The sequence below is a fragment of the Drosophila eugracilis genome, unplaced genomic scaffold (genome assembly GCF_018153835.1).
Source record: "Drosophila eugracilis isolate 14026-0451.02 unplaced genomic scaffold, ASM1815383v1 contig_367, whole genome shotgun sequence".
NCBI classification, from domain to species: Eukaryota; Metazoa; Arthropoda; class Insecta; order Diptera; family Drosophilidae; genus Drosophila; species Drosophila eugracilis.
The window spans coordinates 2337077-2363454 of record NW_024573224.1 but is presented as its reverse complement, the minus strand read 5'-3'; the positions used below and the strand labels follow the sequence as shown (position 1 = coordinate 2363454).

At 42.9% G+C, this 26378-nt stretch overlaps 15 protein-coding genes and 2 non-coding genes across 22 annotated transcripts; 9 read left to right on the top strand and 8 right to left on the bottom strand.

The window, feature by feature from the left end:
* Window positions 1-5: 5 nt before the first annotated feature.
* Window positions 6-2170, bottom strand: LOC108116469 (zinc finger protein 845). Its single transcript, XM_017228400.2, has 5 exons — window positions 1875-2170; window positions 1434-1816; window positions 589-1373; window positions 193-528; window positions 6-140 (listed from the first exon to the last, which is right to left on the bottom strand). The coding sequence occupies exons 1-5, from the start codon at window positions 2104-2106 to the stop codon at window positions 26-28; spliced, it is 1851 nt and encodes a 616-aa protein (XP_017083889.2). The 5' UTR covers window positions 2107-2170; the 3' UTR covers window positions 6-25.
* A 117-nt stretch (window positions 2171-2287) lies between these two features.
* Window positions 2288-3515, bottom strand: LOC108116471 (J domain-containing protein CG6693). Its single transcript, XM_017228402.2, has one exon. The coding sequence runs from the start codon at window positions 3423-3425 to the stop codon at window positions 2529-2531; it is 897 nt and encodes a 298-aa protein (XP_017083891.1). The 5' UTR covers window positions 3426-3515; the 3' UTR covers window positions 2288-2528.
* Window positions 3516-4001: 486 nt separating this feature from the next.
* LOC108116332 (60S ribosomal protein L3) lies at window positions 4002-6968 on the top strand. Of its 2 annotated transcripts, XM_017228144.1 has the most exons (6): window positions 4002-4088; window positions 4321-4513; window positions 4701-4869; window positions 5442-5577; window positions 5900-6289; window positions 6517-6968. In XM_017228144.1, the coding sequence occupies exons 1-6, from the start codon at window positions 4086-4088 to the stop codon at window positions 6874-6876; spliced, it is 1251 nt and encodes a 416-aa protein (XP_017083633.1). In that variant the 5' UTR covers window positions 4002-4085; the 3' UTR covers window positions 6877-6968. The 2 variants fall into 2 exon arrangements, with proteins under 2 accessions (XP_017083633.1, XP_017083634.1); XM_017228145.2 differs by lacking the exons at window positions 5442-5577; window positions 5900-6289; window positions 6517-6968 and adding an exon at window positions 5166-5347.
* On the top strand, window positions 4556-4634 carry LOC121530184. Its single transcript, XR_005993856.1, has one exon. It is a non-coding gene; the product is annotated as a small nucleolar RNA U43 (small nucleolar RNA).
* Window positions 4972-5052, top strand: LOC121530185. The gene has a single exon (XR_005993857.1). It is a non-coding gene; the product is annotated as a small nucleolar RNA U83 (small nucleolar RNA).
* A 92-nt stretch (window positions 6969-7060) lies between the features above and the next one.
* LOC108116339 (antigen 5 like allergen Cul n 1-like) lies at window positions 7061-8203 on the bottom strand. The gene is made up of 2 exons (XM_017228153.2): window positions 8064-8203; window positions 7061-8014 (listed from the first exon to the last, which is right to left on the bottom strand). The coding sequence occupies exons 1-2, from the start codon at window positions 8175-8177 to the stop codon at window positions 7340-7342; spliced, it is 789 nt and encodes a 262-aa protein (XP_017083642.2). The 5' UTR covers window positions 8178-8203; the 3' UTR covers window positions 7061-7339.
* Window positions 8204-8749: 546 nt separating this feature from the next.
* On the top strand, window positions 8750-10521 carry LOC108116330 (protein arginine methyltransferase NDUFAF7 homolog, mitochondrial). The gene is made up of 2 exons (XM_017228141.2): window positions 8750-9388; window positions 9465-10521. The coding sequence occupies exons 1-2, from the start codon at window positions 9065-9067 to the stop codon at window positions 10458-10460; spliced, it is 1320 nt and encodes a 439-aa protein (XP_017083630.1). The 5' UTR covers window positions 8750-9064; the 3' UTR covers window positions 10461-10521.
* Window positions 10452-12861, bottom strand: LOC108116328 (GRIP and coiled-coil domain-containing protein 1). The gene is made up of 3 exons (XM_017228139.2): window positions 12653-12861; window positions 10773-12600; window positions 10452-10710 (listed from the first exon to the last, which is right to left on the bottom strand). Exons 1-3 carry the CDS (start codon window positions 12732-12734, stop codon window positions 10530-10532), a joined length of 2091 nt encoding a protein of 696 aa, XP_017083628.1. The 5' UTR covers window positions 12735-12861; the 3' UTR covers window positions 10452-10529.
* A 38-nt stretch (window positions 12862-12899) lies between these two features.
* On the bottom strand, window positions 12900-13967 carry LOC108116335 (dnaJ homolog subfamily C member 17). Its single transcript, XM_017228150.2, has one exon. It carries the CDS (start codon window positions 13948-13950, stop codon window positions 13051-13053), a length of 900 nt encoding a protein of 299 aa, XP_017083639.1. The 5' UTR covers window positions 13951-13967; the 3' UTR covers window positions 12900-13050.
* Window positions 13968-14252: 285 nt separating this feature from the next.
* Window positions 14253-14861, top strand: LOC108116342 (DPH3 homolog). The gene is made up of 3 exons (XM_017228157.2): window positions 14253-14484; window positions 14547-14621; window positions 14676-14861. The coding sequence occupies exons 1-3, from the start codon at window positions 14377-14379 to the stop codon at window positions 14751-14753; spliced, it is 261 nt and encodes an 86-aa protein (XP_017083646.1). The 5' UTR covers window positions 14253-14376; the 3' UTR covers window positions 14754-14861.
* On the bottom strand, window positions 14768-17370 carry LOC108116333 (arfaptin-2). 3 transcript variants are annotated; one of them, XR_001772832.2, is made up of 6 exons: window positions 16889-17369; window positions 16303-16825; window positions 15786-15954; window positions 15619-15726; window positions 15000-15568; window positions 14768-14952 (listed from the first exon to the last, which is right to left on the bottom strand). XR_001772832.2 is itself a non-coding variant. In XM_017228147.2 (5 exons), the coding sequence occupies exons 1-5, from the start codon at window positions 17076-17078 to the stop codon at window positions 15524-15526; spliced, it is 1029 nt and encodes a 342-aa protein (XP_017083636.1). In that variant the 5' UTR covers window positions 17079-17370; the 3' UTR covers window positions 14768-15523. The 3 variants fall into 3 exon arrangements, 2 of the variants coding, with proteins under 2 accessions (XP_017083636.1, XP_017083635.1); XM_017228147.2 differs by having other exon boundaries at window positions 14768-15562; window positions 16889-17370; XM_017228146.2 differs by having other exon boundaries at window positions 14768-15568.
* Window positions 17371-17608: 238 nt separating this feature from the next.
* On the top strand, window positions 17609-18584 carry LOC108116340. The gene is made up of 2 exons (XM_017228154.2): window positions 17609-17929; window positions 17990-18584. Exons 1-2 carry the CDS (start codon window positions 17736-17738, stop codon window positions 18297-18299), a joined length of 504 nt encoding a protein of 167 aa, XP_017083643.1. The 5' UTR covers window positions 17609-17735; the 3' UTR covers window positions 18300-18584.
* A 104-nt stretch (window positions 18585-18688) lies between these two features.
* LOC108116334 (transcription factor Ouib) lies at window positions 18689-20267 on the top strand. The gene is made up of 3 exons (XM_017228148.2): window positions 18689-19099; window positions 19158-19927; window positions 19990-20267. The coding sequence occupies exons 1-3, from the start codon at window positions 18974-18976 to the stop codon at window positions 20090-20092; spliced, it is 999 nt and encodes a 332-aa protein (XP_017083637.2). The 5' UTR covers window positions 18689-18973; the 3' UTR covers window positions 20093-20267.
* Window positions 20268-20373: 106 nt separating this feature from the next.
* Window positions 20374-22507, top strand: LOC108116331 (transcription factor Ouib). Of its 3 annotated transcripts, XM_017228142.2 has the most exons (5): window positions 20374-20594; window positions 20663-21165; window positions 21555-21962; window positions 22028-22144; window positions 22292-22507. In XM_017228142.2, exons 1-5 carry the CDS (start codon window positions 20478-20480, stop codon window positions 22398-22400), a joined length of 1254 nt encoding a protein of 417 aa, XP_017083631.2. In that variant the 5' UTR covers window positions 20374-20477; the 3' UTR covers window positions 22401-22507. The 3 variants fall into 3 exon arrangements, 2 of the variants coding, with proteins under 2 accessions (XP_017083631.2, XP_017083632.2); XR_001772831.2 differs by lacking the exons at window positions 22028-22144; window positions 22292-22507 and adding an exon at window positions 21401-21502 and having other exon boundaries at window positions 21555-21664; XM_017228143.2 differs by lacking the exons at window positions 21555-21962; window positions 22028-22144; window positions 22292-22507 and adding an exon at window positions 21401-21538.
* Window positions 22431-23419, bottom strand: LOC108116336 (antigen 5 like allergen Cul n 1-like). The gene is made up of 2 exons (XM_017228151.2): window positions 23262-23419; window positions 22431-23195 (listed from the first exon to the last, which is right to left on the bottom strand). The coding sequence occupies exons 1-2, from the start codon at window positions 23379-23381 to the stop codon at window positions 22521-22523; spliced, it is 795 nt and encodes a 264-aa protein (XP_017083640.2). The 5' UTR covers window positions 23382-23419; the 3' UTR covers window positions 22431-22520.
* Window positions 23420-23600: 181 nt separating this feature from the next.
* Window positions 23601-24560, top strand: LOC108116338 (antigen 5 like allergen Cul n 1-like). The gene is made up of 2 exons (XM_017228152.2): window positions 23601-23737; window positions 23787-24560. The coding sequence occupies exons 1-2, from the start codon at window positions 23624-23626 to the stop codon at window positions 24459-24461; spliced, it is 789 nt and encodes a 262-aa protein (XP_017083641.2). The 5' UTR covers window positions 23601-23623; the 3' UTR covers window positions 24462-24560.
* Window positions 24561-24586: 26 nt separating this feature from the next.
* LOC108116341 (HIG1 domain family member 1A, mitochondrial) lies at window positions 24587-26272 on the bottom strand. The gene is made up of 3 exons (XM_017228156.2): window positions 26093-26272; window positions 25216-25405; window positions 24587-24968 (listed from the first exon to the last, which is right to left on the bottom strand). Exons 1-3 carry the CDS (start codon window positions 26184-26186, stop codon window positions 24947-24949), a joined length of 306 nt encoding a protein of 101 aa, XP_017083645.1. The 5' UTR covers window positions 26187-26272; the 3' UTR covers window positions 24587-24946.
* Window positions 26273-26378: the final 106 nt, after the last annotated feature.

The window sequence follows — 26378 nt, the reverse complement described above, 5'->3', positions numbered from 1 at the left end:
AGCAGTTAAAAAACAAAATCTCCTTTCATTCAGTATCCATAATTTGTTCCAATTTGCGAACGTTTTCCTGATGCATCTTACTGTTCGCGTGAGTCCTCATGTTGTACTTGTAGCGGAAGTGAATATTGCAGACTTCACACCTGCAAAGAATAAGTTAGAGGAGCTAGAAAACAGACCACATTGTTAAATTACCAATGAGGACGTTCGCCCGTGTGAATAAGTTCGTGCTCCCGCAGTCGTGCGCGCTGATAGAATCCCTTCAAGCAAACGTCACATTGCAGCGGCCTTTTTTCGTGGGTCATCTCGTGACGCTTGAGCTTGGTAGGATCAGAATAGCTTTTGCTACATCGCTGGCACTTGTACGCGTTCGCATCTGTGTGCGCCTTGATGTGCCAACCAAGTGCATACTTGGAGGCGTAATGTTTGTAGCACAGCTTGCACTGGTAGCGCACATTTTCTCTGGGTTTAGGCATGGGCTTGGGATTGATTCGCTTTACAATAAGTCGTGGCGCAGCATTGTGGACCTCACTGATAGATTGGATAGTAATTTGTAGACTTGTAGCGATTACATTTATATTTACCACCTACCTCTCGTGCTTTTGCCGAGCTCCCGCATAGGCAAACGTTTCGCTGCAGAAACGACAGGCAAAAGGTGTTTCTCCACGGTGACGAATGCGGATGTGTATGTTGCGCATGTAGGCGTCGTAGAAGGTTTTTGGACACTCAGTGCACTGATAATTTTTGGTGCGACTGTGCCGTAGCATGTGCATCCGCAGGTTGTGGGACATGCGGAAGGCTTGTCCGCACTGATCGCACACATAATTCGGCGGCTTTTCTCGCAGCTGGGCACGTCGAATAAGGTTCCTTTCTTCTTTGGATTTCGGGTTGGCTTTGCGTTTTGGTTTTGGTTCACGAGCAACGGCTTTTCTGGTTCTAGGCTTCCTGGCAATTGGAGATTCTTTTTTGTTTTTACTTTTCTCGTTACCCGTATATTGATCTATTAGTTCCTTAAATATCTTGGCCCCCAGGGCCACACTAAGTGGATCCTGTGAGTCTGGCTGCGCAGATTCTACGACTGCGTCTTGATTTAACTGGTCATCTGTTATAACTTCATCTTCGACAGGGTCTTCTACGTCTTCAATCTCTTCTATGTTATTGCACTCCGAATCAAAAACCAAATCGGGCATTGATGAAGCAGACTCCCCAGTTTGAGTCTCGAACTCGGCTGTATCTGGCTTAATGACAGTTAAGGGCTTTGGTTGATTGATTATGAGCTCCGTGTTGATGCACATCTCCCTAAATTCGATGGCCTGATCCAGGGATGAAATACAAGCAGGGCACATAAGGTGAGGTTGGTCAGGTTTGTGGCTGATCTGAAAAAGTTTTAGTTTAGGTAATGAAAATTTGTGATATAAAAATAAATTAGAACCAACCCAAACGCCGCTAATGACTTCGATGTGGAAGAGCAAGACACTGTTGGCTTCATCAAAGAGATCCTTCGCACGGGAGTCTACCATGAAGTCCTTGTAACAGATGCGGCATTTCTCTAGTTCTTCTAGTTTATCCTCAGCAACAAGTGGATCGAGATCGATGGCCAAAGCATCAGAAAACTCAACTTTATCCTGGTCTAAACTCAAAAAACCAGACGTTGCTGGAGAACTCAACTTGACTTCATCCTCCGCTAAGAGTTCGGCAACCAGTTTCTGATTTCTGCGCCGCTGTGACCTTTCATTACGGGCTCTTTCCGAAGGACTTTCCTGACTTTTATTCAAACATGGAACCGCACCCGGCCGCAAAGTTCGTTTTTTGGCAAGTCCTTATTAAAATACAACAATTTGATTAAACATTTCCGGTGGCTTACAGCTAGGACTTACCCATCTGAAACTTTAAGCTTCCCTCAATGTCCTCGTCTTTGAAATGCGTTATGCAAATGCACGGATTCTTCAATTTTAAGGAGTTCTCGGAAAAGCCACAAAATTCCAGCCACTTTTTGAATGTTTCCGGGCACTTGGGAAACCGGAAGAAACCGATCTGCTGCTCCTCGCCTGGATTCCTTTTGGATCTGCCGATGAAAGAATTCCGGCAGCTGGGCACAACACATCTCATATTTTTAGACGAAAGTGCGCAATGTTTATTAAATTTATATTTAGCATTGTGTTAGTGTGACCAACTGTTGCTTTGACACCACGGCAAGAAAAGAAGGTTGTTATAATATACCATGACGTCACAACTTTATGAAATTAAAAATGCAATTATTCTTAAATAAATATAAAATAAACCAGGATGATTTGACCAGTAGTAATATTTAAACCATTTATTTGATTTGATTTACTTACGAACCAAGGTACACATAAAATATTTGTTTACCAATTGGACTTTTTAAACAAAAACTAAACTGCTCTATTTAGCATGAATTTTACGGAATTATGAATTATACGTACATACATGGATAAATACATATGAGTAGCTAATACTAAACTATATTATATGTTTATTTAGGAGAGTACGCAAAGGATTAGAGGTCGGCCCTAATTCTTGGTCTTCTCCACCCTACCAGTCTTGACTCCATTTAGCTTCTGTTTGGCCTCATGCTTGGCGGGCTTCTTGGACTTCTTTTTCTTTTTCTCAAAGGAGCTGAAGTCAACGGTATCGGAGTCATCTTCATTGCCGTACTTTTCCATTAGGCGGTCCATCAGAGAGCCAAAGTTGGACTCCCGCTGATTGCGACGTGCCAGAATCATTTGCTGCAGATCGCCGCCATTGTCAGCCAGATCCTGGTCATCCTTTTCTTTTTGGCGGCGCTGGAGGCGCTCTTTGATGACCTTAGCCTCTTTATTTTCGCGGGCGTACTTCTGGTGGCGTTTCTTGCGCTTAGCGGCTGGCTCCTCGGTGAAGATCTTAAACTCGGGCACCTCGCCGCTGGCAATCATGTCCTGGACGATTTTCTGTATGCGCGGCTCATCCTCCACCTTCATGAAGGGCACATGGTTCATCAGGTAGTTGATGCACCCCTTTCCACCCAGATACGCCTTCTTCACATCCGTGCGCTCCAGCTCCGAGTCCACGTACTCCTTTTCATAGTTGTTGATGTCCTCCTCTGATATTGGCTTAAAGATCTTGCTCCAGAGTTCCAGCCACGATGATAACTTAGACTCTGCCTCATCGTCATCATCGATGATGCCCTGCTCGTCGTACAGAGCCCGCTTTTGGGAATCGGTGAGCACCTGGTAAAGCTTCGATAGCACCTTGAACTTCTCAGTTGACTCCGCCTTCTGTTCCTCAGGCACTCGGTCCGGATGAACCAACAGAGAGAGCTTGTGGTACGCTTTCTTCACCTCCTTTTCGGCGGCGCTCTTGTCCAGGCTCATCAGCTGGTACACATCCCGTGTCCCAAAGTACTTCTCGCATAGCTCCAGTGTCGACATTGCGAATTTCTTATTTTTATTTTTCGCCACAAACACTACCACAAAATGCGCCAAAACGCTACGCGAGTGTGACCCCACCACGGATATCTGGAAATCTCAGCTTTCAATGGTGCGAAACTAGACTGTAATTTAATTATGCTTCAAATTTGTAACATTGAAACATAGATGGAACACATACAAGAACAATAACGAAAACATATAAAATTATATGCGAAATTGATGGAATGGGCAATGAATCCTTTGATTTTTTTTATATTCTTCTTCTGTAATAAACTTTCCGTAATAACGATCTATAAATAAAATTTATAAAATTTTTAAAATGTGTTTTACCTAATAAAGCCAGGGCTACAAATCAAAGTGAGTGGTTTGAGTACTAACTAGATGTTATCTGTGTGGAGAAAACTTGTGTGTGGTTTGCCTCTGTTGATTTATTTGCAGAAATAAATAAATATATGGAAATAGATAGATAGGATAAATTGTAAATAACACTTCTTAAGAAAAAGCCAAAGATGATTATCACAGAATTACCGCCCAATGGCTCTCAAAAACCAGTATTCAGCATAATTGGCGCCAGGAGAAATGGTCACACTAAACCATATATAAGCCGACGGAAATCTCTAAATTTTCTTTTCCGTTTTTCATCGTCTGAAGAGAACAGACATGGTAAGTTTAGGTCGACAAAATTAGATAAAAAGTGGATGGTGAAGTTAAAATATTAAAGTAAAGTGCTCAATATGGTGATAAGTACAAGTAACAAACCAAAACAATGCATTTAATAAGAATATCCAATTCTTTTTAATAAAAAGTTGCATGCAAGTTGTATGCATCCACGTGTTCTCTAACCTCAAAGTGGAAAGGCATTAAGACTAATAGATGTTTTCCATTTATATTCCAGTCCCATCGTAAGTTCTCGGCGCCTCGCCATGGTTCTATGGCCTTCTACCCCAAGAAGCGCTCAGCTCGCCACCGTGGAAAGGTTAAGGCCTTCCCCAAGGATGACCCCAGCAAGCCCGTCCATCTGACTTGCTTTATTGGCTACAAGGCCGGTATGACCCACATCGTCCGAGAGGCCGATCGTCCTGGTTCAAGTAAGTACCATCTAACATCTATGAACATCAAACTATTTTTCCATGATGATTTAACTAGAAGATTTATGGTTAGAACACAACTGATTAACCGTGATTATCTCAACTAGGGCGGACTGATTAAAGTCAAACAATAGTTCATATTTAGAAAATACCATGGCATGAGTTTAATGGCTTCCTTCTCTTACAGAGATCAACAAGAAGGAGGTGGTCGAGGCTGTCACCGTTCTGGAGACCCCGCCCATGATTGTGGTTGGTGCCGTCGGCTACATCGAGACTCCCTTCGGTCTGCGTGCTCTGGTCAACGTTTGGGCCCAGCATTTGTCCGAGGAGTGCCGTCGTCGCTTCTACAAGAACTGGTATGTATTAAGGACCACGTAATTACCCCCCATGCCTTCTGTCGCCATTTTGTTTGCACCCCGTATACACACACATAAACTAACCACGTGTTTTCCTGAGTCTGAATGATGATACGATGGTATCTGAATGAGCAAAATATTGTTGAGAAGCCTTTTACCATCTGCTGCCTTCCTTCTGATCAGCCTATCAGAAAACTCTTGGTTGGTTTTTATAATTCAAAGTTGTGTGAACTACTACCCCTTCAAGATGTCAATTTAAAGTTACCCCTTATTAAATGCGAAATGCAATCATAAAGTTCTTCGATCAGCTTGCTGAGAGAGCTTTTTAAATCGCTGAAAGTTGTGTGAGCTGTCAGGTTTTTGGTCTTGGGCATAGCCCCTGGTTAACTGAAACTACTTGACGAGTGAGCACGACATGGAAGACTGCATCTCCGCTCGCCATTTGTTTGCGATGAGGTGCACTTCCTGTTCTATCTCGCCCACATAAGCAGCAGCTAAGAAGTTGGAGTTGTTGCGACATCCCAATGGATTGCATCATGTCGCTCGTTTCTGACCAATGCATCTCCAATCAGGTACAAGAGCAAGAAGAAGGCCTTCACCAAGGCTAGCAAGAAGTGGACCGATGATCTCGGCAAGAAGAGCATCGAGAATGACTTCCGCAAGATGCTGCGTTACTGCAAGGTGATCCGTGTGATTGCCCACTCGCAGGTAAATATAAATTTTTTACGTATTCCATTAAAATTTACGACGTCCTTGGCCTTGTTGCGCTACTGTTGCTGGGTCCTCGGACTCGGTGCCTTTGGTGCGCCTGGCCTAAAAAGCATTCGCGCTGTGATTTTTAATGCACAGTTTAGGGATGCAACGTCGCAGATTAAACTGCCCCTCGGGTGGCGGAGGTTGATATATTCCAGTAACGGTGCGGAGCCACTCAGGCGATGATAGCGCGGTTAAACCATATCACGCACAGTCCAATAAAAAGAACTCCAAATGAATGAAACTTATTTGTCCAACTTTCCTTTATTCCTTTTAGATCCGCTTGATCAAGCAGCGCCAAAAGAAGGCCCATATCATGGAGATCCAGCTGAACGGCGGCTCCATCGAGGACAAGGTCAAGTGGGCTCGTGAGCACTTGGAGAAGCCCATCCAGGTCAGCAACGTGTTCGGTCAGGACGAGATGGTCGATTGCGTCGGTGTGACCAAGGGTAAGGGTTTCAAGGGCGTCACCTCGCGTTGGCACACCAAGAAGCTGCCCCGTAAGACGCACAAGGGTCTGCGCAAGGTGGCTTGTATTGGAGCCTGGCATCCGTCGCGTGTGTCCACCACCGTGGCCCGTGCTGGTCAGAAGGGTTACCACCACCGTACCGAGATCAACAAGAAGATCTACCGCATCGGTGCTGGCATCCACACCAAGGATGGCAAGGTAAGCAGTAGTTTTTTATCAAATATTTTTTCTATGTAAGGCTGTAGATACTGTTGCACTGATGATAAAAACCCTAAAAAAATTAACGACATCGAAACTAAAAAAAGCTTGATGAACCGTGATATTTATAATGATAGGACTGATCACAGATCTCAGCACATTATTGAATCCTTTCAATTTCCTAAAATTTCAGTAGACTGACTGGTCTTTGTTTATATTGTCCTTAGGTCATCAAGAACAACGCCTCCACGGAGTACGATCTGACCGACAAGAGCATCACCCCCATGGGTGGCTTCCCCCACTACGGTGAAGTCAACAACGACTTCGTCTTGATCAAGGGTTGCTGCATCGGTTCCAAGAAGCGCATCATCACCCTGCGCAAGTCCCTGCTGAAGCACACCAAGCGCTCTGCTCTGGAACAGATCAAGCTCAAGTTCATCGACACCTCGTCCAAGATGGGTCACGGTCGCTTCCAGACCCCTGCCGACAAGCTGGCCTTCATGGGTCCGCTCAAGAAGGATCGTCTCAAGGAGGAGGCCGCCGCTGCCACCAGCGCTGCTGCCGCCGCCGCCACCACCACCGCTTAAGCAAAATGTGTCAACGTTTAATTGTCTGCTCGCTTTTGCCGTCTACTGCTGCGGTAGGGCAGCGATCAATAAAAAGATTTTGGCTAAGCTAATTCAATTAATGTTTTAAATTCAATCTCTTGGGAAAGGCTGTGGCTATCAATTTAGCGTCTAAGCGACGTCGATTTGAATTCAAATATACTAGTTTATTATGGTCATGTTTTATTGATCCTTACCATAGGATAAATATAATTTTCTTATTGCAAACGCAGATCAGAAAACAAAAGCGCTAAGTTAAATAATAATTTTGTTGAAATATCCTAGCCCTACATGTTAGATATAAGGAATTATGAGTCTGGGCAGTAGTTTATTGCCAATAAATAAAACCAAATAATACCTTAATCAATTCTTGCTTAATTTTTAGTATTTATATTTGCACATGTGAAGATCATCAGTAGTCAGCATCATTCGTCCATCTAAATTCCTAAAATAAGCGGGCTCCTCCGATTAACTTCTCATTGTCATAAATTTCCTTAGCATAGCAGAGGTTTGGATAGTCGAAGGCGGCTCCATAGCGGTTCTTGCATCCCGTTGTTGCCTTTTCGCCGGGAGTATACACAGGCTGACCCACAATGTTAGAGGTGGCGAAGTTGCAAGTCAAAATGAAGTGGTTGTAGTAATCGCGGGAGAAGCGCACGGCAGCACAACCCACGTGAGTGTTCTTTTCAGCCACGGCAATGGTGAACTTGGCAACATCCTTGTTGGGCAACTCCTCAGGGAAACTGGCGAGGATCTCAGGGGAGGCATTCGAGCGCTCGCCGAACCATTTCTCAATTTGCTCCTTGATAACCTCTGCATCAGTGTATTCCGTCTCCGCTCCACTGTATTGGAATATGGCGTTGTTCTGACCGGCGTATGCAAATCTTTCTGTGCTGCGACATTTGTCTGGAAGAGACTCACAGGTCTGCACGTTGAGAAGGGCTAAGTGGGCGAGCTCCTCGCACCAAGACATTTTGGCCATGCGTATAGCCTTGGGTAATCCTTCTACTTTGCCTCCAGCCACATTGTTACGCAGTTCGTTGAATAGGGTCAGAATTAGTTTGTGATGGGGCACGATCTTCACTTCACGCACGTCCTTGGGGCAGTTTTCACTGAAGTTCTGAAGGAAATGGGGTGAGAATCGGAGGACGAGGAGTAACGTTACCTACTCCTTTGTTATTGCAGGCAATGTGCTTATCCAGGCAAGTGGGAAGAGCACAGTAGTCCACTGCAAGGCAGAATCCCACCAAGGAGCTGAAGAAAATCAGAAACTTAATGGCCATGTTCGCCACTGGTCTTGCACTGAAACTTAGACCATTTATCGACTCTATTTATAGGAAAACAATGAGAGGGTATTCGACAGTAATCGGATCGCAGTCGAAACCTGCATTTCTTTATTTTTTTAGCTGAGTTGCGACGAATGTCTGGCCAGGAATATGTTACCTATGTATCTCTGCCTGGCTGTCATATAAAAACAGGCCATTCCCTACAATTCATCAGTTGCAAAATAGAAGTCTAGAATCAGCAACATGGCATTCAGCAAGGTAATCCAAGTGGTCCTTTTAGCTGTGATTGGCATTTCCTCAGCGGTGGACTACTTGCCTCGATAAACATATAGCCTGTAACAACAAAGGAGTAAGTTAATATCCTATACTCATAAGATGACTCAACTATATGACTTATATGTGTAACCTCCTCCAGAACTTCAGCGAAAACTGCCCCAAAGATGTTCGTAAAGTGAAGATTGAGCCTCATCAAAAATTAATTCTCACCCTCTTCAACGAAATTTTATTTTTGTGTGCTGAAAGAATAAATTCAAAATATGTAACGGGTTTGGACTTTTTAAACAGCTGTTTTGCTAACAAGTTGGCATCACCTTTTAGTGATTTTGGTATACCCTTTAACTGTTGAGAACAGGTATATGCATACGTTTATACCGCACAATCATTAAGTTTTAGTGTCAACATATTTTACAAAATAACTCAAATAGTTTTAGTCCCAAATATATAAATTTTATTATTTAATCAATCTACGATTGCCTAAAGAACCACTTTAATAATACGTTTCGATATTAACTTCTAATGTGTAATCAAAGGCTAGGTATCCCCTAGTCGATAATTTTGAGCTCACTTCATAATTTATTTTTCTAGCCTTTTTTAGCCGGCTCAACATGTTACGAGAAGCTTTAAGGATCGGCAGCCGGCGATGGCATAGCTACAAGTCGGTACGTCGACCGAACCTGGGTGGTACAAGTGCACCAAAAGTACAACCAGCGAAGGAGCAACCAACAGCTACCTCTGCAGCGGATAATGGACATAGCAGTTTGGCCAAACAACTGCGGGCCAAGATTCTGGCAACTGGACCCATTCCCGTGGCTGAATATATGCGTGAGGTGCTGACAAATCCTCAGGCGGGATACTACATGAACCGGGATGTGTTCGGCCGAGAGGGTGACTTTATAACTTCACCGGAAATATCACAGATTTTCGGAGAGGTAAGATTTCTGATCTATTCATACACATGAACATAATATTATTGTATGCTGACGCTCTTAATGATATTTTTTTTAGCTTGTGGGAGTTTGGCTGGTGACAGAGTGGCGAAAGATGGGCAGTCCTTCACCTTTTCAACTTGTCGAACTAGGTCCTGGTCGCGGCACGCTAGCTAGGGATGTGCTGAAGGTGATTACCAAATTTAAACAAGAAGCTGAGTTTTCCATGCACATGGTGGAGGTCAGTCCATTTCTAAGCAAAGCTCAGGCGCAGCGCTTTTGCTACACTCATGACACCCTGCCGGAAGACTCGCAGCTCCCTCATTACCAAGTGGGAACCACGGCCAGTGGAACTAAAGCGTATTGGCATCGTCGGCTGGAGGATGTGCCTCAGGGATTCTCCCTAGTGCTGGCTCACGAGTTCTTTGATGCCCTTCCTACGCATAAGTTGCAATTGGTCGATGGAAAGTGGCAGGAGGTGCTCATCGATGTGGCTTCTGATGGCGCAAAAGATTGTCAGCAAGCTGAGTTTCGATACGTACTCTCTCGCAGTCAAACGCCCGTTTCGAGCGTTTTTCAACCTATGCCAGGGGAGACCCGATCCTGTCTTGAGTACTCCCTGGAGACTGAGCGTCAGGTGGGACTCCTGTCAGAGCGCATTGAACGGGATGGCGGTATTGCATTAATCATGGATTATGGACATTTTGGTGAGAAAACTGACACTTTCCGAGCCTTTAAGCAGCACAAGCTTCACGAGCCATTGCTGGAGCCGGGTAGTGCTGATCTTACGGCCGATGTGGACTTCAAGCTGGTGAGGAACATCGCTGAGTCGCGTGGCAATATTCACTGTTGTGGACCTGTAGAGCAGGGGCTATTCCTGCAGCGTATGCAGGGAGAGGCTCGACTTGCGCAGCTGGTTGCTCACGCTTTGCCTGAAAACCAGCAAATAATTCGCTCTGGCTACGAGATGCTCACAGATCCGGCGCAAATGGGCAGTAGATTCAAGTTCCTAGCCATGTTTCCCGGCGTGCTGGCTCCCCACCTGGACAAATATCCCGTCATCGGATTTAGTTAGTAATGATTTTAAGATCTGATTTTAAGGATTTAAATATGTTGCACATGATTGTTAAACAAAATACGAATGTTATTTTTTTTGGAATGACGCATTGATCGCCTGCATCTCTGCGGTGGTGAACTGAAGTACTGCTGAGATAGCGTTCAGCATGTGACGCTTGCCGTCTGCGTCCCTGGTAACTATGTAGCTGATGATCACGTTCTTCAGGTACTCCAAATTCGCGCCCTCTCGCGTTTTGCAGCGTTCGAGTCTAAAAAATAATGGTGATGGTTAAATAATGGTTATTTAAAAACGATTATGATATGGACCCACCTATCCACTTGTTCTTCGAGACATTCGATCTTCTCGTGCATTTCCTGTTGAGAAGTGACTTTGTCCTGGATTGCCTTCCTCAGGGTGGACTCTGCGGCATACTTGGCCTTGCGAAGGGTGGTGATCTCGATGTCTTTTCGAGCCAACTCGTTGGCGTAGTGCAGCATGTGACAGTTGTCGCCCAACGACATCTTCTTAGAGCGTACTTTCAGCTTTCGCTCCCTCTGCTCGCCCTCCACCTCGACACTGTCGGCGTCAGATGAATAATTATACGATTCCGCTGTTGCTTCTAGTGAGGGAGTCGCTAGAGTGCTGCCTACACCGCTGGCAGAGTGAAAGACCTCGAAAGATGTTTGGAGTGTCTTGATCTCCTGCTCCTTCTCATCAAGAAGCTGCAGCGATCTCTGGCGCTGTTTCTGTAAAAGCTGCTCCAGCTCGTTCAGTTTACAGCGTGTCTCGTTCTCCAGTTCTGCTTTGGCCTCCTGCCATTTCGTTCTTTCACTCTTTAAGGCAAGGCGTAACTTCTCGCCCTGCTGTTTCAGGTCAATTTCCGCCTCGTCGATGTTGCGATTAAGTACCTGCACTTTCTCTTGAAGTGTCTGGATGTGCGAGTGCTGCAGTTGCACCTTCTGTTCGAGTAATTGTCGCTGTTGCTTGGCAGCCTCTAGCATTTGCTGGGCTCCCTGGAGCTGTTGCTCGCAATGAGAGTGGCTTTCTACTCGCGTTGTTGTTTGGCCGCTTAGGGAAAATATTTCCCCAAGATCCAGGGGGTTGGCGGAACGGGCATTGGCATTGGTGAGCAGTTTTTTCAGACGTACCATTTCGTCTACAAGGGTGGCCACGTCAACATCTTCATTTAAAGCTTTCAAATTAGATGTGGGACGCACATGTGCCTGCTCTAAATCTTGTAACTGTTGTTTTAAGTCATGAATACTGTCCTGATCTTGCTGACGCAGACGATCGTAGCTTCCTACGGTAGTGCTAAGCTCCGCTAAGCGTGCCTCTAGACTGGCCACACGATCTTCGTGCAGAGCAGCCTGTTTGCGACTCTGATCCTCCGCTCGCAGTACACGTCGTTGTTCCTGGCGAATGGCAACTGCATGCTGTTCCTTCAGTTGTTGCATCTCTAGACGAACTTGATGAAGGAGAGCCGCGCTATCCGCACTTGCTGTCGCAGCCGCAGACTGTTCTGCCTTGGTCTGGAATTGTTTTAGTTGAGAACGGGCCTCCTTCAGTTGGGATTGCAGTTCTCGCAGTCTGCTGTTTTCCGCCTCATTGCTGGCGAATTGAGTCTTAAAATTGTTCAACTGCATCTCGATATTGTCTTTTAAGTGGCGCTCGTCTGCATAAAGCTTCTGCAACTCACGGATCATGAGCATCTGATTGTTGGTCTCCTTCTCACGCTCTTGCCGCTCCACAATCCACTTCGCTTTCACCTCATCAACGTCCGCTTTAGCCCGCGCAGCCTGCTCCTTGGCTCGCACATTAAGCTCTTGAATTGATTGCTCCTTTTGAGCGATTTGGTTGCGCAGTTGCTTCTTGTCTGCTTGAAAGGATGCTTCCATTCGGGATTTCTCGGCGGAAAGAGTTGCCAGTGAGTTCATTAGAGTGATAATTTGCGTTTGAAGTTGACCGTCCACGGGGACAGCAAGTGGAACTGCTGCTCCCTCACTCCCTCCGTCTGGAGAATCTGTGCTGGTGTTTTGGGACTCCACCTCCCTTGCCGGAGATCCGGATTCGCCTACCGCCGTGGCTTCTGCGTGTGCCGCCAGACTCGTCTCAAGCGCCTCTTTCTCCTTCAGCAGTCCCTTGTAAGCAGTGACCACGTCTGCAAATTGGTTTAATCACACGGAATGCAGTCGGATACCAGACGAACCTACCTTTAAGTCTCTTCTCATAGCGACCCAGTTGCTCTTTCTGCGTGGAGACCAGTGCCTCCAACTCCCTCTGTCGCTTCTCCATCGCGCTTCGAATGGGAATTAGTTGCTTAACTTTTAGTTAATTTAATTAATCAATTTATTTCTCGCCACGGGAGGCATTTTTGCATTTTCTTCAATTGACAAATTTTAGCAGCTGGCAGGTGGAGCTGCCAACTGCTGTTTATGTCTAGGCACTAAAAATCGCCAATTTTGTGATTTAAAAATCTGTATTTTTTTAATTCAATAGAAATTATTCAATTTTACGTATAAAATTAACTGGAAATTGTAAATACCTACATATGTACTTGTAAAAAAATAAATAAATAAAATTAAATATGTACTAATTTTTTGTCTTATGTTTATTCGCCCTCCTCGTCCTTCATCATCTGCTCAATAAGCTTCTTTCGCTCCTCGGCCTGTCGCATTTTCCGCATGACAAGATCCTCGTAGTCTGTGGATAAGCCAGTGGTCCCAGTGGCTCTTGTTTTGGATGCCTGCTTAACTTCCGTCGGCGGCGTCACCCACTCGAAATGCAGTGGCTTGGCGGGATCGCCCTTTTCATAAGCCAACACCATGTCACAAGCTTCGCGGGTGGCCAACTCCACCATGGCGCGTCCGCGTCGTTTACTGTTGATCACCAGGGCCACTACGTCGCCGTATTTTTTAAGGTACTTCAGCAGCTGATCCTGCGTGTAATCCTGACCGGGTTCTGCCTTCCATTTCATTTTGATGCGATGCTCGGCGGAATCAAATTTGGCCGGCTGTAGCAGGAGTTTCTGCTTCTCGGCATGATTGCGCCGGAACTGCTCCTGCATGGCCCTCTGCTCCTCTTCCAGCAGACGAGATCCCTCCCGCCTCAGTCGTTCGATCTGCTCCTGTAGCAGCTCCTCGTCGCTTTTGGCTACTGTGCTGTAGGGTTGGCTCTTGGCCAGTTTATGCAGGGCCGCCCGTTCCCGTTCCTCCAGTTCCAGCTTTAGTTTCTGCCGCTTTCCGTCTAGCTGGCGACTTCTCAGTTCGGCAGCCTTTTTGGCTTTAAGTACTTTGTCGTAGGCGGCGCGTGCGGATTCATCTGTGAGGATCTCCAAAGCCTTGGACAGCTCGTGAAAACGTTCGACTGCCTTGGGATTGTCTGGATTCTTGTCAGGATGGCAGTCGAGCGCTTTTTTGCGGTACGCCTTGCGTATCTCATTTTGATCGGCTTCCAAGGAAATTCCCAGAAGATCATACAAATTGATGTCACTAAACTTTTTGCTGGCCATTTCGGGGGACTCCTTGTCTTCAGATATTAAAATTAAAAATCTATTATTTAAATTTCACAACTGGCATAAATGAAGAATTTGCTTGGAAGTTCTGTGTGGTTTTAATTTCACCTAATTCTTAATTTTCTCCAGTGATGTGGTGAACTGCAGATACAAAAATGATTAATAGTCCAAGTCGGCTATACTTTAAATAATATATTTATATTATTCAACGATATCGTAAAATTGCAGCCGTCTTACTTAAAACCGAAAATAAAATAGTTGCTTGGCCAAATGTTTACTGGATCAGCTGTTTATTTGAAACCAAGTTGGCAGTGCTTCGATACAACGTGCGCATTTGTTTGGCGTGAATTTTAATATCTTAATCATCTTATTAGATGCTTCATATAATGATATTATACTTGTAAAATAAGATTAAAGTACGTCATGAGTATCTATCACGACGAAGTGGAAATCGAGGACTTTGAGTATGACGAAGAGGAGGAGATGTACTACTATCCCTGTCCATGCGGCGATCGATTTCAGATCTCCAAGGTAACAAGGCGTATACGCAACCCGCAAAAACCTTTTAACATTTGGGTAATTTTCCACTTTAGGAAGAGTTGATCGAGGGTGAAGAGGTTGCCACCTGCCCCAGCTGCTCGCTAGTTATAAAGGTGATATATGATCCGGTAAGTCACTTATTTAATTTATCTAAAAGTCATCTAGAATGTCCATAATTTTAGGAAATGTTCAAGGCTGAGGAAGACGAGGAAACCAATCTCAACGAAAAACTCAGTGATTTGAAGTTGGAGAAGAATTAAGACAAGCAATTTGGTGTAATTAAATATTTTTTATTTATATATTTTTATATATAGACTTCATTTTAGTGTAAATAATACGTTGACTAGTAAATCAAAGAGTTCAAATTATGCAAGCTCGCGAAAACATTTCGATTTTGTTACGGATTTTCGTTTGGGTGAATTACAAATGATTTATACACACATTGTACAATATCTAGAACTAAAAAATAAGGTTAAATACATATATATATATATTGTACTGCTCACTTTTTGAAGAAACCCAGCGCAGCTATACGCACCACAAGGAGCAATACGACAAGCTGCACTTTGACCTGGCTAAGATACAACTCATCGACGAGAATCGCGTAAGTTAATCCAAAAGGACCAAGTGTTTCTTAAGCAGAGCGCAATACGTTATTCTAACGGAAAGAGACAACTGGAAAATAAAAATAAAAGGAACTGTGTCGTACCAGGTTTGGAAATGTGAGGAATACAGAGAGTTACATACATTGGAAAGCGGCTGAAAAAATATATATATATATAACATACTGTTCCGTTTCCACTTTCTGCTTACGGCTTAGGAATTCGACTTAAACTTAGCACGTTAATATTGTTACGATTCGTCATGCAGCATCCAGTGCTTTGGATATTGGATTTTCTCTGCTTCTGATTTATTTTAGAGAGCGTGCTCGTTCAGCAAGTGAGTGGAGGGACTAGAGGTTTAAGTCCCACCCATTATATGCGCTTAAATGCCGTCTGCAACGTGTTTCGAGAGTGGGAGGGATTTCATTCTACTGTTCCAGCCAGGATCCAGTGACGGCATTGGGTGACTTAAGCTGTAAAGTCATTTAAATTTGGACACTTTTAAATTTTGTAGTCATCTCACCTTTATGTTGAACTGCTTCAGAGTGCTTTCCAATGCCATGGCATTGCCGGAGAAGTAAGCAGCGATAGCGTTGTGCAGCAGAATCAGTTGCTTGTGCATAACTTTTATCTGAAGACGGAATATTAATGGGTAATCGTTGATTGTTTTTTTGAGTGGGCTGTACTTACGCGATTCTCGTCAAGGAATTGCATCTTGACCGCTACGTCAGAGCGTAGCTTCTCGTATTGCTCCTTGTGTTGCGCATAGCTGCGCTGGGTTTCTTCCAATGCAGCAGCCGAGGGCGTCAGCTCTGGCTTGGTGTTCTCCAAGTCCATGCGATAGGCATCAAATTCGATTCTAAAATTCAAGAACAGGTTTATAGAAGTACAGAACTAAATGATAACTGATGGTTTTTTAAAATATACAAGATTCAATTGCTTGTTGGATAAACTAACCGATATATACATGCTTCTGCACTAATAAAACAAAATGTTTTCAAGGAAAGAAAAATTGATAAGCGAATGAATAAAATGTATGACTAAATGTATTTGCTGATAAGGAAACCTTAATATTTAAATCCAACAAATTATATTTAATTGAAACTCTTTAAAATGAAAACATGTATCTGGCACATCATTAGGCCCTAAAATAATTGGGACTGGGAAGGGGTATTAGGTCATATCATAAGGGCTTTACATAGATTACCTGGCTGTTTCATACTGTCGTATCGTCAGCAGGGTGTCGTCGATTGTCTTATTGCACAGCGTGTTCACCGACGAAATAAAAAAGTTGAGCGCGTTGAGCAGCAGTTCGCCGTTCTTGGTGAGGTTGCGCTGCGTCTCCGAGTTACAAGTGAACTCTTTCTGCAGTTCGGGGTTCTTTTGGGCCAGATCGGCAAATGAGTCGGCAAGGGCATGCTGGGTGACGACAACGTGCTGGAAGTGCGAGCTGAAGGCTCGCGTTAGCCTTAAAATGGACAGATACTTGCGTTGGGTCTCGCGCAGTTGCTCGATCTGGGCTTCTAATTCTGAATCTACAGTTCGCTGCGATTTGCCTAGCTTCTCTAGCATAATCTGCCGAGTACACTTGTATGTTGATATACTCCAGTTCTTAAGACTGTCGATTTTGGAGGCGCTAGTGCGTATAAGACTGCCGCTCCCGCTGTCTGTGGGGCTCAAGATGCCGTTTCCCGATGGTGGACTGCTTGGCGACATGGGTGTGGTGGGTGCTATATAAAAATATAAATGGATGTTGAGTAAGGGGGCCTACAAATTACAGTCTATTAACTCACCGGAATGGTTCCTCAGAGGCAGACTGTTGGGAGCGCCAAAGGGGCCTCCTCCTCCGGCGATGCTGTGGCTGCTGGCGCTGCCGAGGACCAGGCTTCCACCTTCAGTTCCCGTGTGTACCGAACCGCAACTGTCGTTTAGAGATGGCGCGTCTTTCAACATCTCGTGAATGCTGCGCTCTCTATCCGCCATGGAGTTTCCTTTCTTGCAGCGCCCGAAAACGCTCTAATTGCCTGAAGAAAATTGTTTTTCCTGTCTGCCCGTAAGTGGGGGTACGTGTGCTTGTATATGCGTCTGATAAGCGGTAGAGAAGATATTCTCACTTCGATTTCAACGCCAAAATCAATATCGCACGCTTAGCAAAACAAGACTTCGGCGACCAATCCTTAAACTGTCTGAAATCTCGAAATTTAAAAGGATCCGGATAAAGTTCATCAAACTGTGTTCCCTAAAACTGAAAATCTGTATGACCGTGCACTATTTGACTGGTATATACCTCAATAGTATCGAACTAAACAAGATACCGGCTATTGTTTGGTAGTTTGGTATTTAGCTAAACTAATTTAAATTTTGAAAAATATACAATAAATACAATTTAAGTTTTTAATTCTCATTTAATTAGTATTCCTAAACAGCTTTCTATCAAACAACATTACAGAACATTTTAAAATTAAAATTTTAATTTCATCCTGTTAAGTATTTAAGTTTTAAGAACCTGCAGTCACACTAATGTGTAAATTTTATTTAATTTTTGGGGATTTCACAGCAATCCGGCATCGTTCCTGATCAGTTTGTTATTTAATTAATTTTATTGTGTTGTTTGGATACTAAACGGGGACGAAAAAGAAAATGGTTTACCTAAACATTTTGCTTGGCCTCGGCGTTGTGTTGGTAACTTCCGCCGTGGCCATCTACATGTCCCGGCCGAGTTACCAGCAAACGCAGCCTCATCGGTACCGAAATCGCAGGGATGAAGATGAGGACGAGTTCGACAATGGAGAAAGTCTGCACCGAAACTTCAGGGATCAGAGACTGCGTCGCAGGTTTGTGCTTCTAAGTCGAGGTTTCCATTAAAAATTCTAAAAACCTTTATTTTATTTCAGCATACCAGGTGATAGGTGTGCTGTCTGTCTGCAAAAAATGAATAGCGGTAACATGCAACCCATGAAGTGCGGACATGCCCTGGATAACGCTTGCTTCCAGGAGTATCGCTACCTTTCTAGGAACTGCCCACTGTGCAACCGGACAGTCAATCTCAGTCTGCCAGGCGATAGTTGCGCAATTTGCTTTGATCCACTTATTCGGCAAAACATGAAACACCTTCGCTGCCAGCATGCTTTGCATGGCGATTGTTTCGAACAGTTTATGGATAGTGGGGCAAATAGCTGTCCGCTCTGCAGGGAGCAATTGTAATCTTTTGGCATCTTTTAGAGTTCGGCAACTGCATATAGCTCTCCATTTAAGTCCGCTCTGCACAAAGATGGTTAGGGAACTAAATACTTATGTATATTATCAGCATAAGCAAGTGCTAAGCCCTTATTGCACAAAGAATTTCTACTAATTAACATTGAGAAAGCGATAAGCAATCGAAGCAAGTCTGTCTTAGCGTTTAGATGACTGTGTTGTTGATAAGCAATATAAAATGCCTTAGAAAGTTGTTATCAAGATAAATTAATATATAAATGCATAATATGCAAATATTGTTTTTGTTTTAGTTTTTGTTTCTCAGTTGTTTATGACCTGCTGATAAGGCTTGAAGTATGGTGATATCTGTATAGTGTAAACAAAATCCCGCTTCATGCGCATTAGTTTTAACTCTATATTTAAAGTAGAGTAAACTGTGGAGAAGATTTATTTTATATTTTTTTTTTATTGTATTCTATAATACTTTATAATCTATAATACTTAATATTTTTGATTCTATTTTAAAGAAAGTGCGTACACACTAATAAAAGGGAAATCATCAACAAAAATCAGCTTGCTACCTCTTCTTCTTCATTCGCCATTCACTTGAAAAGTCAATAAGAATATCTCGAATTTTTAAAAACATATATTTTGCTTACATAAAAAAACTTTTTAATGCGACAATGGATATGTTTCGCCTACGCTCACTTTGCCGAACTTGTGGGAAAAAAGTGATAAAATCCTTGCCAATGAATCTTGTAAAAAACTATTCTCTTATTAGTTTAGTGGAAAACATTACAGATATGTTTGTAAGCACCTAAAATTATATGGTTTTTGTTAAAATAATTGTCTTAAACAAATATTTAGCTGGAATTTGATGGTACAATGCCGGATCACATTTGTCATTGGTGCAAACTGCAACTAGACATAATATTGGCATTTCGGAGCCAGTGTTTAAAGGTCCATAAATCCTTTTTGGTCTTCAAGAGGCAACTTGTGCAAGGAAAGTCCGAGTTTGTTGAACAATTTGATGAGGATGAAGAACTGAAGGATGTTGACGAACAAGAGGATAATGTGAAGGATCAGGAAAGACATAAAAAAAATGAAAATAAAGAGGGTCTCTTGTTGGCAGTTCAAGAGAATGTGGATCAGGAAGAGCAAGCCCAAAATCAGATGGATCAATCGGAACATCTCCAAATGGAGGAGTATCAGGAACTAGAATATGAAGAACATTTCCAGGAAGGAAAGGCCCACGAGGACAACGAGGTAAAGCAGAGGAAGCGCATTTCCAAGACCTGGATCTGTGATCAGTGCGGTGGTGTGTTTAAATGCTCCACCTACCTTAAATTGCACCAGCGGCGCCACACCGGCAACAAGCCCTTTGAGTGCGACATCTGTCAAGCCAAGTATTATACGGATAACGAGATGCGCCGCCACAGGATCCTGCACTCGGATGTAAGGCCCTATGCGTGTAGATTCTGTAGCAAGACTTTCCGGGGATGTAGTAGCAAAGTGGTCCACGAGCGGACTCACACAAATGAGCGCCCCTTTCAATGTAGACATTGCGAAAAGTCATTTACCTCCACCTCAACGCGTCAACGACATGAACTCCTCCACTCCAATCAACGGAATTTCCAGTAGGTAAAAATATGCAATTATTAGGTTCTCAAAATATAAGAATTTCGAATTTTTATTCCAGCTGTGATATCTGCGACCAGTGGTTTCTGCGCTCTACGCACTTGACATCACACCAAAAAACTAAGTTACATTACCGAAGAGTGGAAAGAGCTTTAAATTTATAAAAGAAAAGAGTAAATTTATTTATAAGTTTAAAATAAATATATAAATATCTTCTACTCTTTATTGGTAAATAGATTAAATGATTTGTATGTTAAATTTATGTTTAACACGATATAAAAAAAAATTTTATACTTTATAAAATAAGCATAAAATGTATTATTTATAGTATCGTAACTGACCTAGATTATTAAATGCCTTATCAGAAAAACTAGACTTGGAATTTAAAAGGAATATTTACGTTGCGGGGCGAATGTCAATTTTGGGGGTTGTGAAACAATATAAGCTGGGGTTGAAAATTTCGAATGCCATTTTTCTTGTTCTTCCGTATAAACAAAAAACAAAGACTTCCAATCGATCCGATCCTTTTATTATATTATTACTTAAGCTATGAGGTACATTTGCAGGACTTGTTCGCGTATGGCTGATCCTGCAACAGCCAAGAACCTGTTCGAGCCTTCGAGCGATTCCGTTTTGCGTCAAATTGAGATATTGACCAATTTACAGGTGAGTTTGTGTATGTTTCCATGACAATAAAAATCGGATGCTTACTAAGGTCTGACATGAATTTTTAGCTAAAAGAAAACGACAAGTTGCCCAGGTTTATATGCAAAGAGTGCCAGCACGACTTGCAGATTGCTATTGATTTCCGCAGGGTTTGTATCGAGGCACAGGAACTGCTCGAGTTACAACTGAATCAGGTGGAAAAAGGTGAGGAGTCTTTACAAAGCCTGGTGGAGGAGTATTTAGATGACTGCTCGGAGGAGATCTCAAACTCTTCGCTTGTGCAACAGGATAATGATGAGCCCGTACTTAAGCCGGAGGCCATAGATGATTTGGTTGCAATAAAGCCCCTTCAAGTTCTTCAAGAGTTTCCTTCGGAGGACGAGTTGTCAGACGAAAATTTCGATCTTTCACCCTCTTCGAAACTAGCACAACAAAGTTATCAAAATACGGAAGACATCGATAATCCAGACTCCTCTAGTCATACGTGCAGCAAATGTGGCCTTGATTTCGACAATGTAGATGAGCTAAAGCTTCACAAGTACCACCTACACGACGTCCCTCCAAACACCAAGTAATAATTAAACGTTGTATATAACTAATATTTTTCATGCACAACCTTAACTTCCTAATTGACTGTTATTCCTTTTACTAACTCTATGCTAATTAAAACCATTAAATCACACACAAGTATAAGGGTAAATAAGTACAGACTAAATTGAAAAACTTTATTTTTGTTGTATAATATGTTGTAGAATATTTTTTTAAAATAACATAAATCTCATAACATCATTTTCTATTTTATTTAGAACTTTCTATTTGATTTTACCGGCACTTTTTATGGGAATTTAAGACGGATCTTGTAGGATTTTATTCCCTAAACTTTATCAAAGACTCACAGCTCACTTACAGTATGCTACACAATCGATTAAAAATCATAAACTAAATCTATTTTAATTTTAGGTTCATTTGTGATCATTGTGGCGAGGGCTTCCGTTCGGCAGCCGCTCTTACGAGACACTGCAACATGATCGATCTCCCATTGCTTGTTTCGTGCAGCAAATGCAGCAACAAATTCCACAATCAAATCCTGCTGGAAGTTCACATGGAACGATGTCAGAAACCGGCAGATACCCAACATGTGTGTCACATATGCGGAAAGAGATTGACTACATCCTATAACCTAAAGAGTCACCTGGTTCGTCACTCAGGAACTAAGCCCCACAAATGCGACCAGTGTGACTCATCCTTCGCAGCTGCAGCTGAACTTAGTTCCCACCGGAAAACTCATACAAGTGAGCGTCCGTACACCTGTCGCTACAACTGTGGAAAGACCTTTCGGTTTTGCAGCGCTCGTAGCATGCACGAGAGGTAAAACATAGCCACATCTTTCCCATCAGTTTACCCAAACTTACCAAAACTATTATCTTTCCAAGAGTTCACATGGACGCCAGTAAACGCATTTACCAATGCGAATATTGCCCCAAGTCCTATATAACTCCAAGCGATTGTAGAGCCCACCAAAAGTATCACAACTTGACTCGTGATTTCAGGTATTTTACACACACTTAAATGTTATGTACTCTATATGCTAAACTTCAATTTATATGCAAATTTGTAAATAATATGATTCAAAGAATTTCTTAATGTATTATGATATAGTAACTGAGCATCGTCGTCTAATCTTTATCTTCTTCCAGTTGCGACATTTGCCGTATAAGCTTTAAGACACTCAAGCACTACACGTCCCATACGAAGTCAAATGCTCACAAGACCCTGGTGGCCCGTGATAAAGCTACCCAAAAGTGAATCTCATTAATACATTATATCTTGGAATTGAAATTATAATCTCCATCTGCAATTTAATTATATACATATATACGCGCACCTTAATATTTTTAATAAAGCTTATGGGTCATAATGTTTAACCTAGAACACCTTTGCGTTTTCAATGACCTTTTCGTTATCATAAATTTCCTTGGCGTAGCACAAACTGGGATAGTCGAAGGCAGCTCCATAGCGATTCTTGCATCCCGTTGTGGCCTTTTCTCCAGGAGTATACACAGGCTGACCCACAATATTGGTGGTGGCGAAGTTGCAAGTCAAAATGAAGTGGTTGTAGTAATCGCGGGAGAAGCGCACGGCAGCACAACCCACGTGAGTGTTCTTTTCAGCCACGGCAATGGTGAACTTGGCAACATCCTTGTTGGGCAACTCCTCAGGGAAACTGGCGAGGATCTCAGGGGAGGCATTCGAGCGCTCGCCGAACCATTTCTCAATTTGCTCCTTGATAACCTCTGCATCAGTGTATTCCGTCTCCGCTCCACTGTATTGGAATATGGCGTTGTTCTGACCGGCGTATGCAAATCTTTCTGTGCTGCGACATTTGTCTGGAAGAGACTCACAGGTCTGCACGTTGAGAAGGGCTAAGTGGGCGAGCTCCTCGCACCAAGACATTTTGGCCATGCGAATAGCCTTGGGTAATCCTTCTACTTTGCCTCCAGCCACATTGTTACGCAGTTCGTTGAAGAGGGTGAGAATTAATTTTTGATGAGGCTCAATCTTCACTTTACGAACATCTTTGGGGCAGTTTTCGCTGAAGTTCTGGAGGAGGTTACACATATGAGTCATATAGTTCAGTCATCTTATGAATATAGGGTATTATCTTACTCCTTTGTTGTTACAGGCTATATGTTTATCGAGGCAAGTGGGGAGAGCACAATAGTCCACCGCTGAGGAAATGCCAATCACAGCTAATAGGACCACATGGATTACCTTGCTGAATGCCATGTTGCTGATTCTTGGCTTCTATTTTGCAACTGATAAATTGTAAGGAATGGCCTGTTTTTATATGACAGCCAGGCAGAGATAGGTAACATATTCCTGGCCAGACATTCCTCGCAACTCAGCTAAAAAAATAAAGAAATGCAGGTTTCGACTGCAATCCGATTACTGTGGAATACCCTCTCATAGTTTTCCTATAAATAGAGTCGATAAGAGGTCTAAGTTTCAGTGCAAGACCAGCGGCGAACATGGCCATTAAGTTTCTGGTTTTCTTCAGCTCCTTGGTGGGATTCTGCCTTGCAGTGGACTACTGTGCTCTTCCCACTTGCCTGGATAAGCACATTGCCTGCAATAACAAAGGAGTAGGTAACGTTACTTCTTGTCCTCCGATTCTCACCCCATTTCCTTCAGAACTTCAGTGAAAACTGCCCCAAGGACGTGCGTGAAGTGAAGATCGTGCCCCATCACAAACTAATTCTGACCCTATTCAACGAACTGCGTAACAATGTGGCTGGAGGCAAAGTAGAAGGATTACCCAAGGCTATACGCATGGCCAAAATGTCTTGGTGCGAGGAGCTCGCCCACTTAGCCCTTCTCAACGTGCAGACCTGTGAGTCTCTTCCAGACAAATGTCGCAGCACAGAAAGATTTGCATACGCCGGTCAGAACAACGCCATATTCCAATACAGTGGAGCGGAGACGGAATACACTGATGCAGAGGTTATCAAGGAGCAAATTGAGAAATGGTTCAGCGAGCGCTCGAATGCCTCCCCCGAGATCCTCGCCAGTTTCCCTGAGGAGTTGCCCAACAAGGATGTTGCCAAGTTCACCATTGCCGTGGCTGAAAAGAACACTCACGTGGGTTGTGCTGCCGTGCGCTTCTCCCGCGATTACTACAACCACTTCATTTTGACTTGCAACTTCGCCACTTCTAACATTGTGGGTCAGCCTGTGTATACTCCCGGCGAAAAGGCAACAACGGGATGCAAGAACCGCTACGGAGCCGCCTTCGACTATCCCAGTTTGTGCTACGCTAAGGAAATTTACGATAACGAAAAGATCATTGAAAACGCCAAGATGTTCTAGATTGGATTTTTGAATCCGCCGGATGATCTTCAAAGGCGGTTTAAATACTTATCCTTAACTGAGCATGCAAATAAATAGCTAAAAGAGTTAACCATTTAACCCATCTTCGCAAAGACATTTAGAGGTGCTGTGTTTTTAAACTAAATAGTTTTATTTAATTATATCATATCATGCGAGAGGTATTCATCATTTGTCGTCTTCCATCAACAGCTTTCGTTTGGATGTTCAACTTGTACAATTAAAACACACAATATCACAATCTTACGCAGGTATACAAAACATTATCTAATTCTGAGTGCTTGGATCTCGTAAATATTAGAGAGAGTCCAGCCCCCAAGTGATCGTAGCCCTCTTGATCAGTATGAATCTTTGATGATGCAATAAATAGAGTTACCGATTGCTTAGTTGTAAGTGATCTAGCCAATGTCATCCCGGTTTGTGTTGGTGGGTGGTTTTTAGAGAGGGATGCCGTACAATCAAATGGTTTAGTTAGTCAATGACTTTGTACTAAAACGAAGAACAAATCAAAAGGGGGAATAAGTAAGATAAACCAATAAGGGATCAACAGATAAATAAATATAAAATAACGGTTAAGGTAGGTATAAAGTTCAAAATATACAAATATGAAGAGATTGATATGGGAATATAACTAGTTTACAAGCATATTTGGGATATCGATTGGTTTTCGGATTTTTGTGTACGAATGACATCTAAAACTACAACTAGCATTAACTAAGTAGGAACTGCCCATTACTTTTCCTTAGGCGCCTTGTCGAACAAGTATTCCTTCGCCATACTGTAGGCCAATCCAACGGTCAGACAACCAACCACGGTTCCCTGTGCGGCAACTCGCAACTGCATCAGGAACACACTAGTGCTCATCGTTCCACGGTTTCGGTACTTGTATGCTCCAATAACTCCGGCGGCCACGAATCCTGCAATACCTGCAAGTAAAAGTCAAATTTGACCTATTAGTTTCACTTTATCATAGTTTTTTGTTGCTAGCTGACAGTCCAACAGCTGATAAAAGCCAGACGTCGCGTAAATATAAGCATATGTGTGTGTGTATGTATGTTATTAAGAATAAAAATCTAAGAAAAAATAAATTAATTATCCTTTAACAAATTTTTATGTCAATATTTTTATTTTAATAAGCATATATAAGGGATACAAAATAAATGATATAATAGCAAAGAGATACATAATATATAATATAATAGCTAAGCGGAAAAATCGGCCAGACTATCAACACTTGTTAGCGTCAGCTGTTAATTGTCACAAACGCAGACAGGCGAGATAGTTCGAACACGCGCCAAGATCAGATGGCAACGTGACGTCACGGATGTGATAATCCAATTTCCCATTGCAATTCGCACGAAATTGCGAAATATTCCCGTTACATCATTAGCTTTCCAGATCAATGACAGATCATTCAGTATTTACAGTTATGTCACCTAATTTTGAATGAGTCTTCTGATTTCCGTTAACCTCAGCGGTTGATTTACATGGCCAAGGTCAAGATTAGCCGACTTCCCCGCACACGCATTATATAGCTGTCTCTAATTGCCAAAAGTTTCCATGTGACGTCACGGAGGCCAAACTTTCGTTGAGAGGAAATTTGCACGACTTACCTACTAGCATGAAGGGCGATTCCTTGGCTTTCCTTGCCAATTTGTTGGACTGGGCGGCATCTTCGTCGCTGTCGAAAAAGGACTTGGAACTCATTTTGAACGCGGGTGGATTTTGGATTGATTTTCGTTCGTTTTGCAACGTTAGCGAAACTTTTAGCAATGTCAGTGTTACCAGAGGATAAATATTTTAGTATCAACCGAGAATTTACTAAAAAAATACCGGTTTGTAAGTAAATACTAAATGCCACAATCAGCTGTTTCCCCGCTCACAACGCTTTTCCGGCAG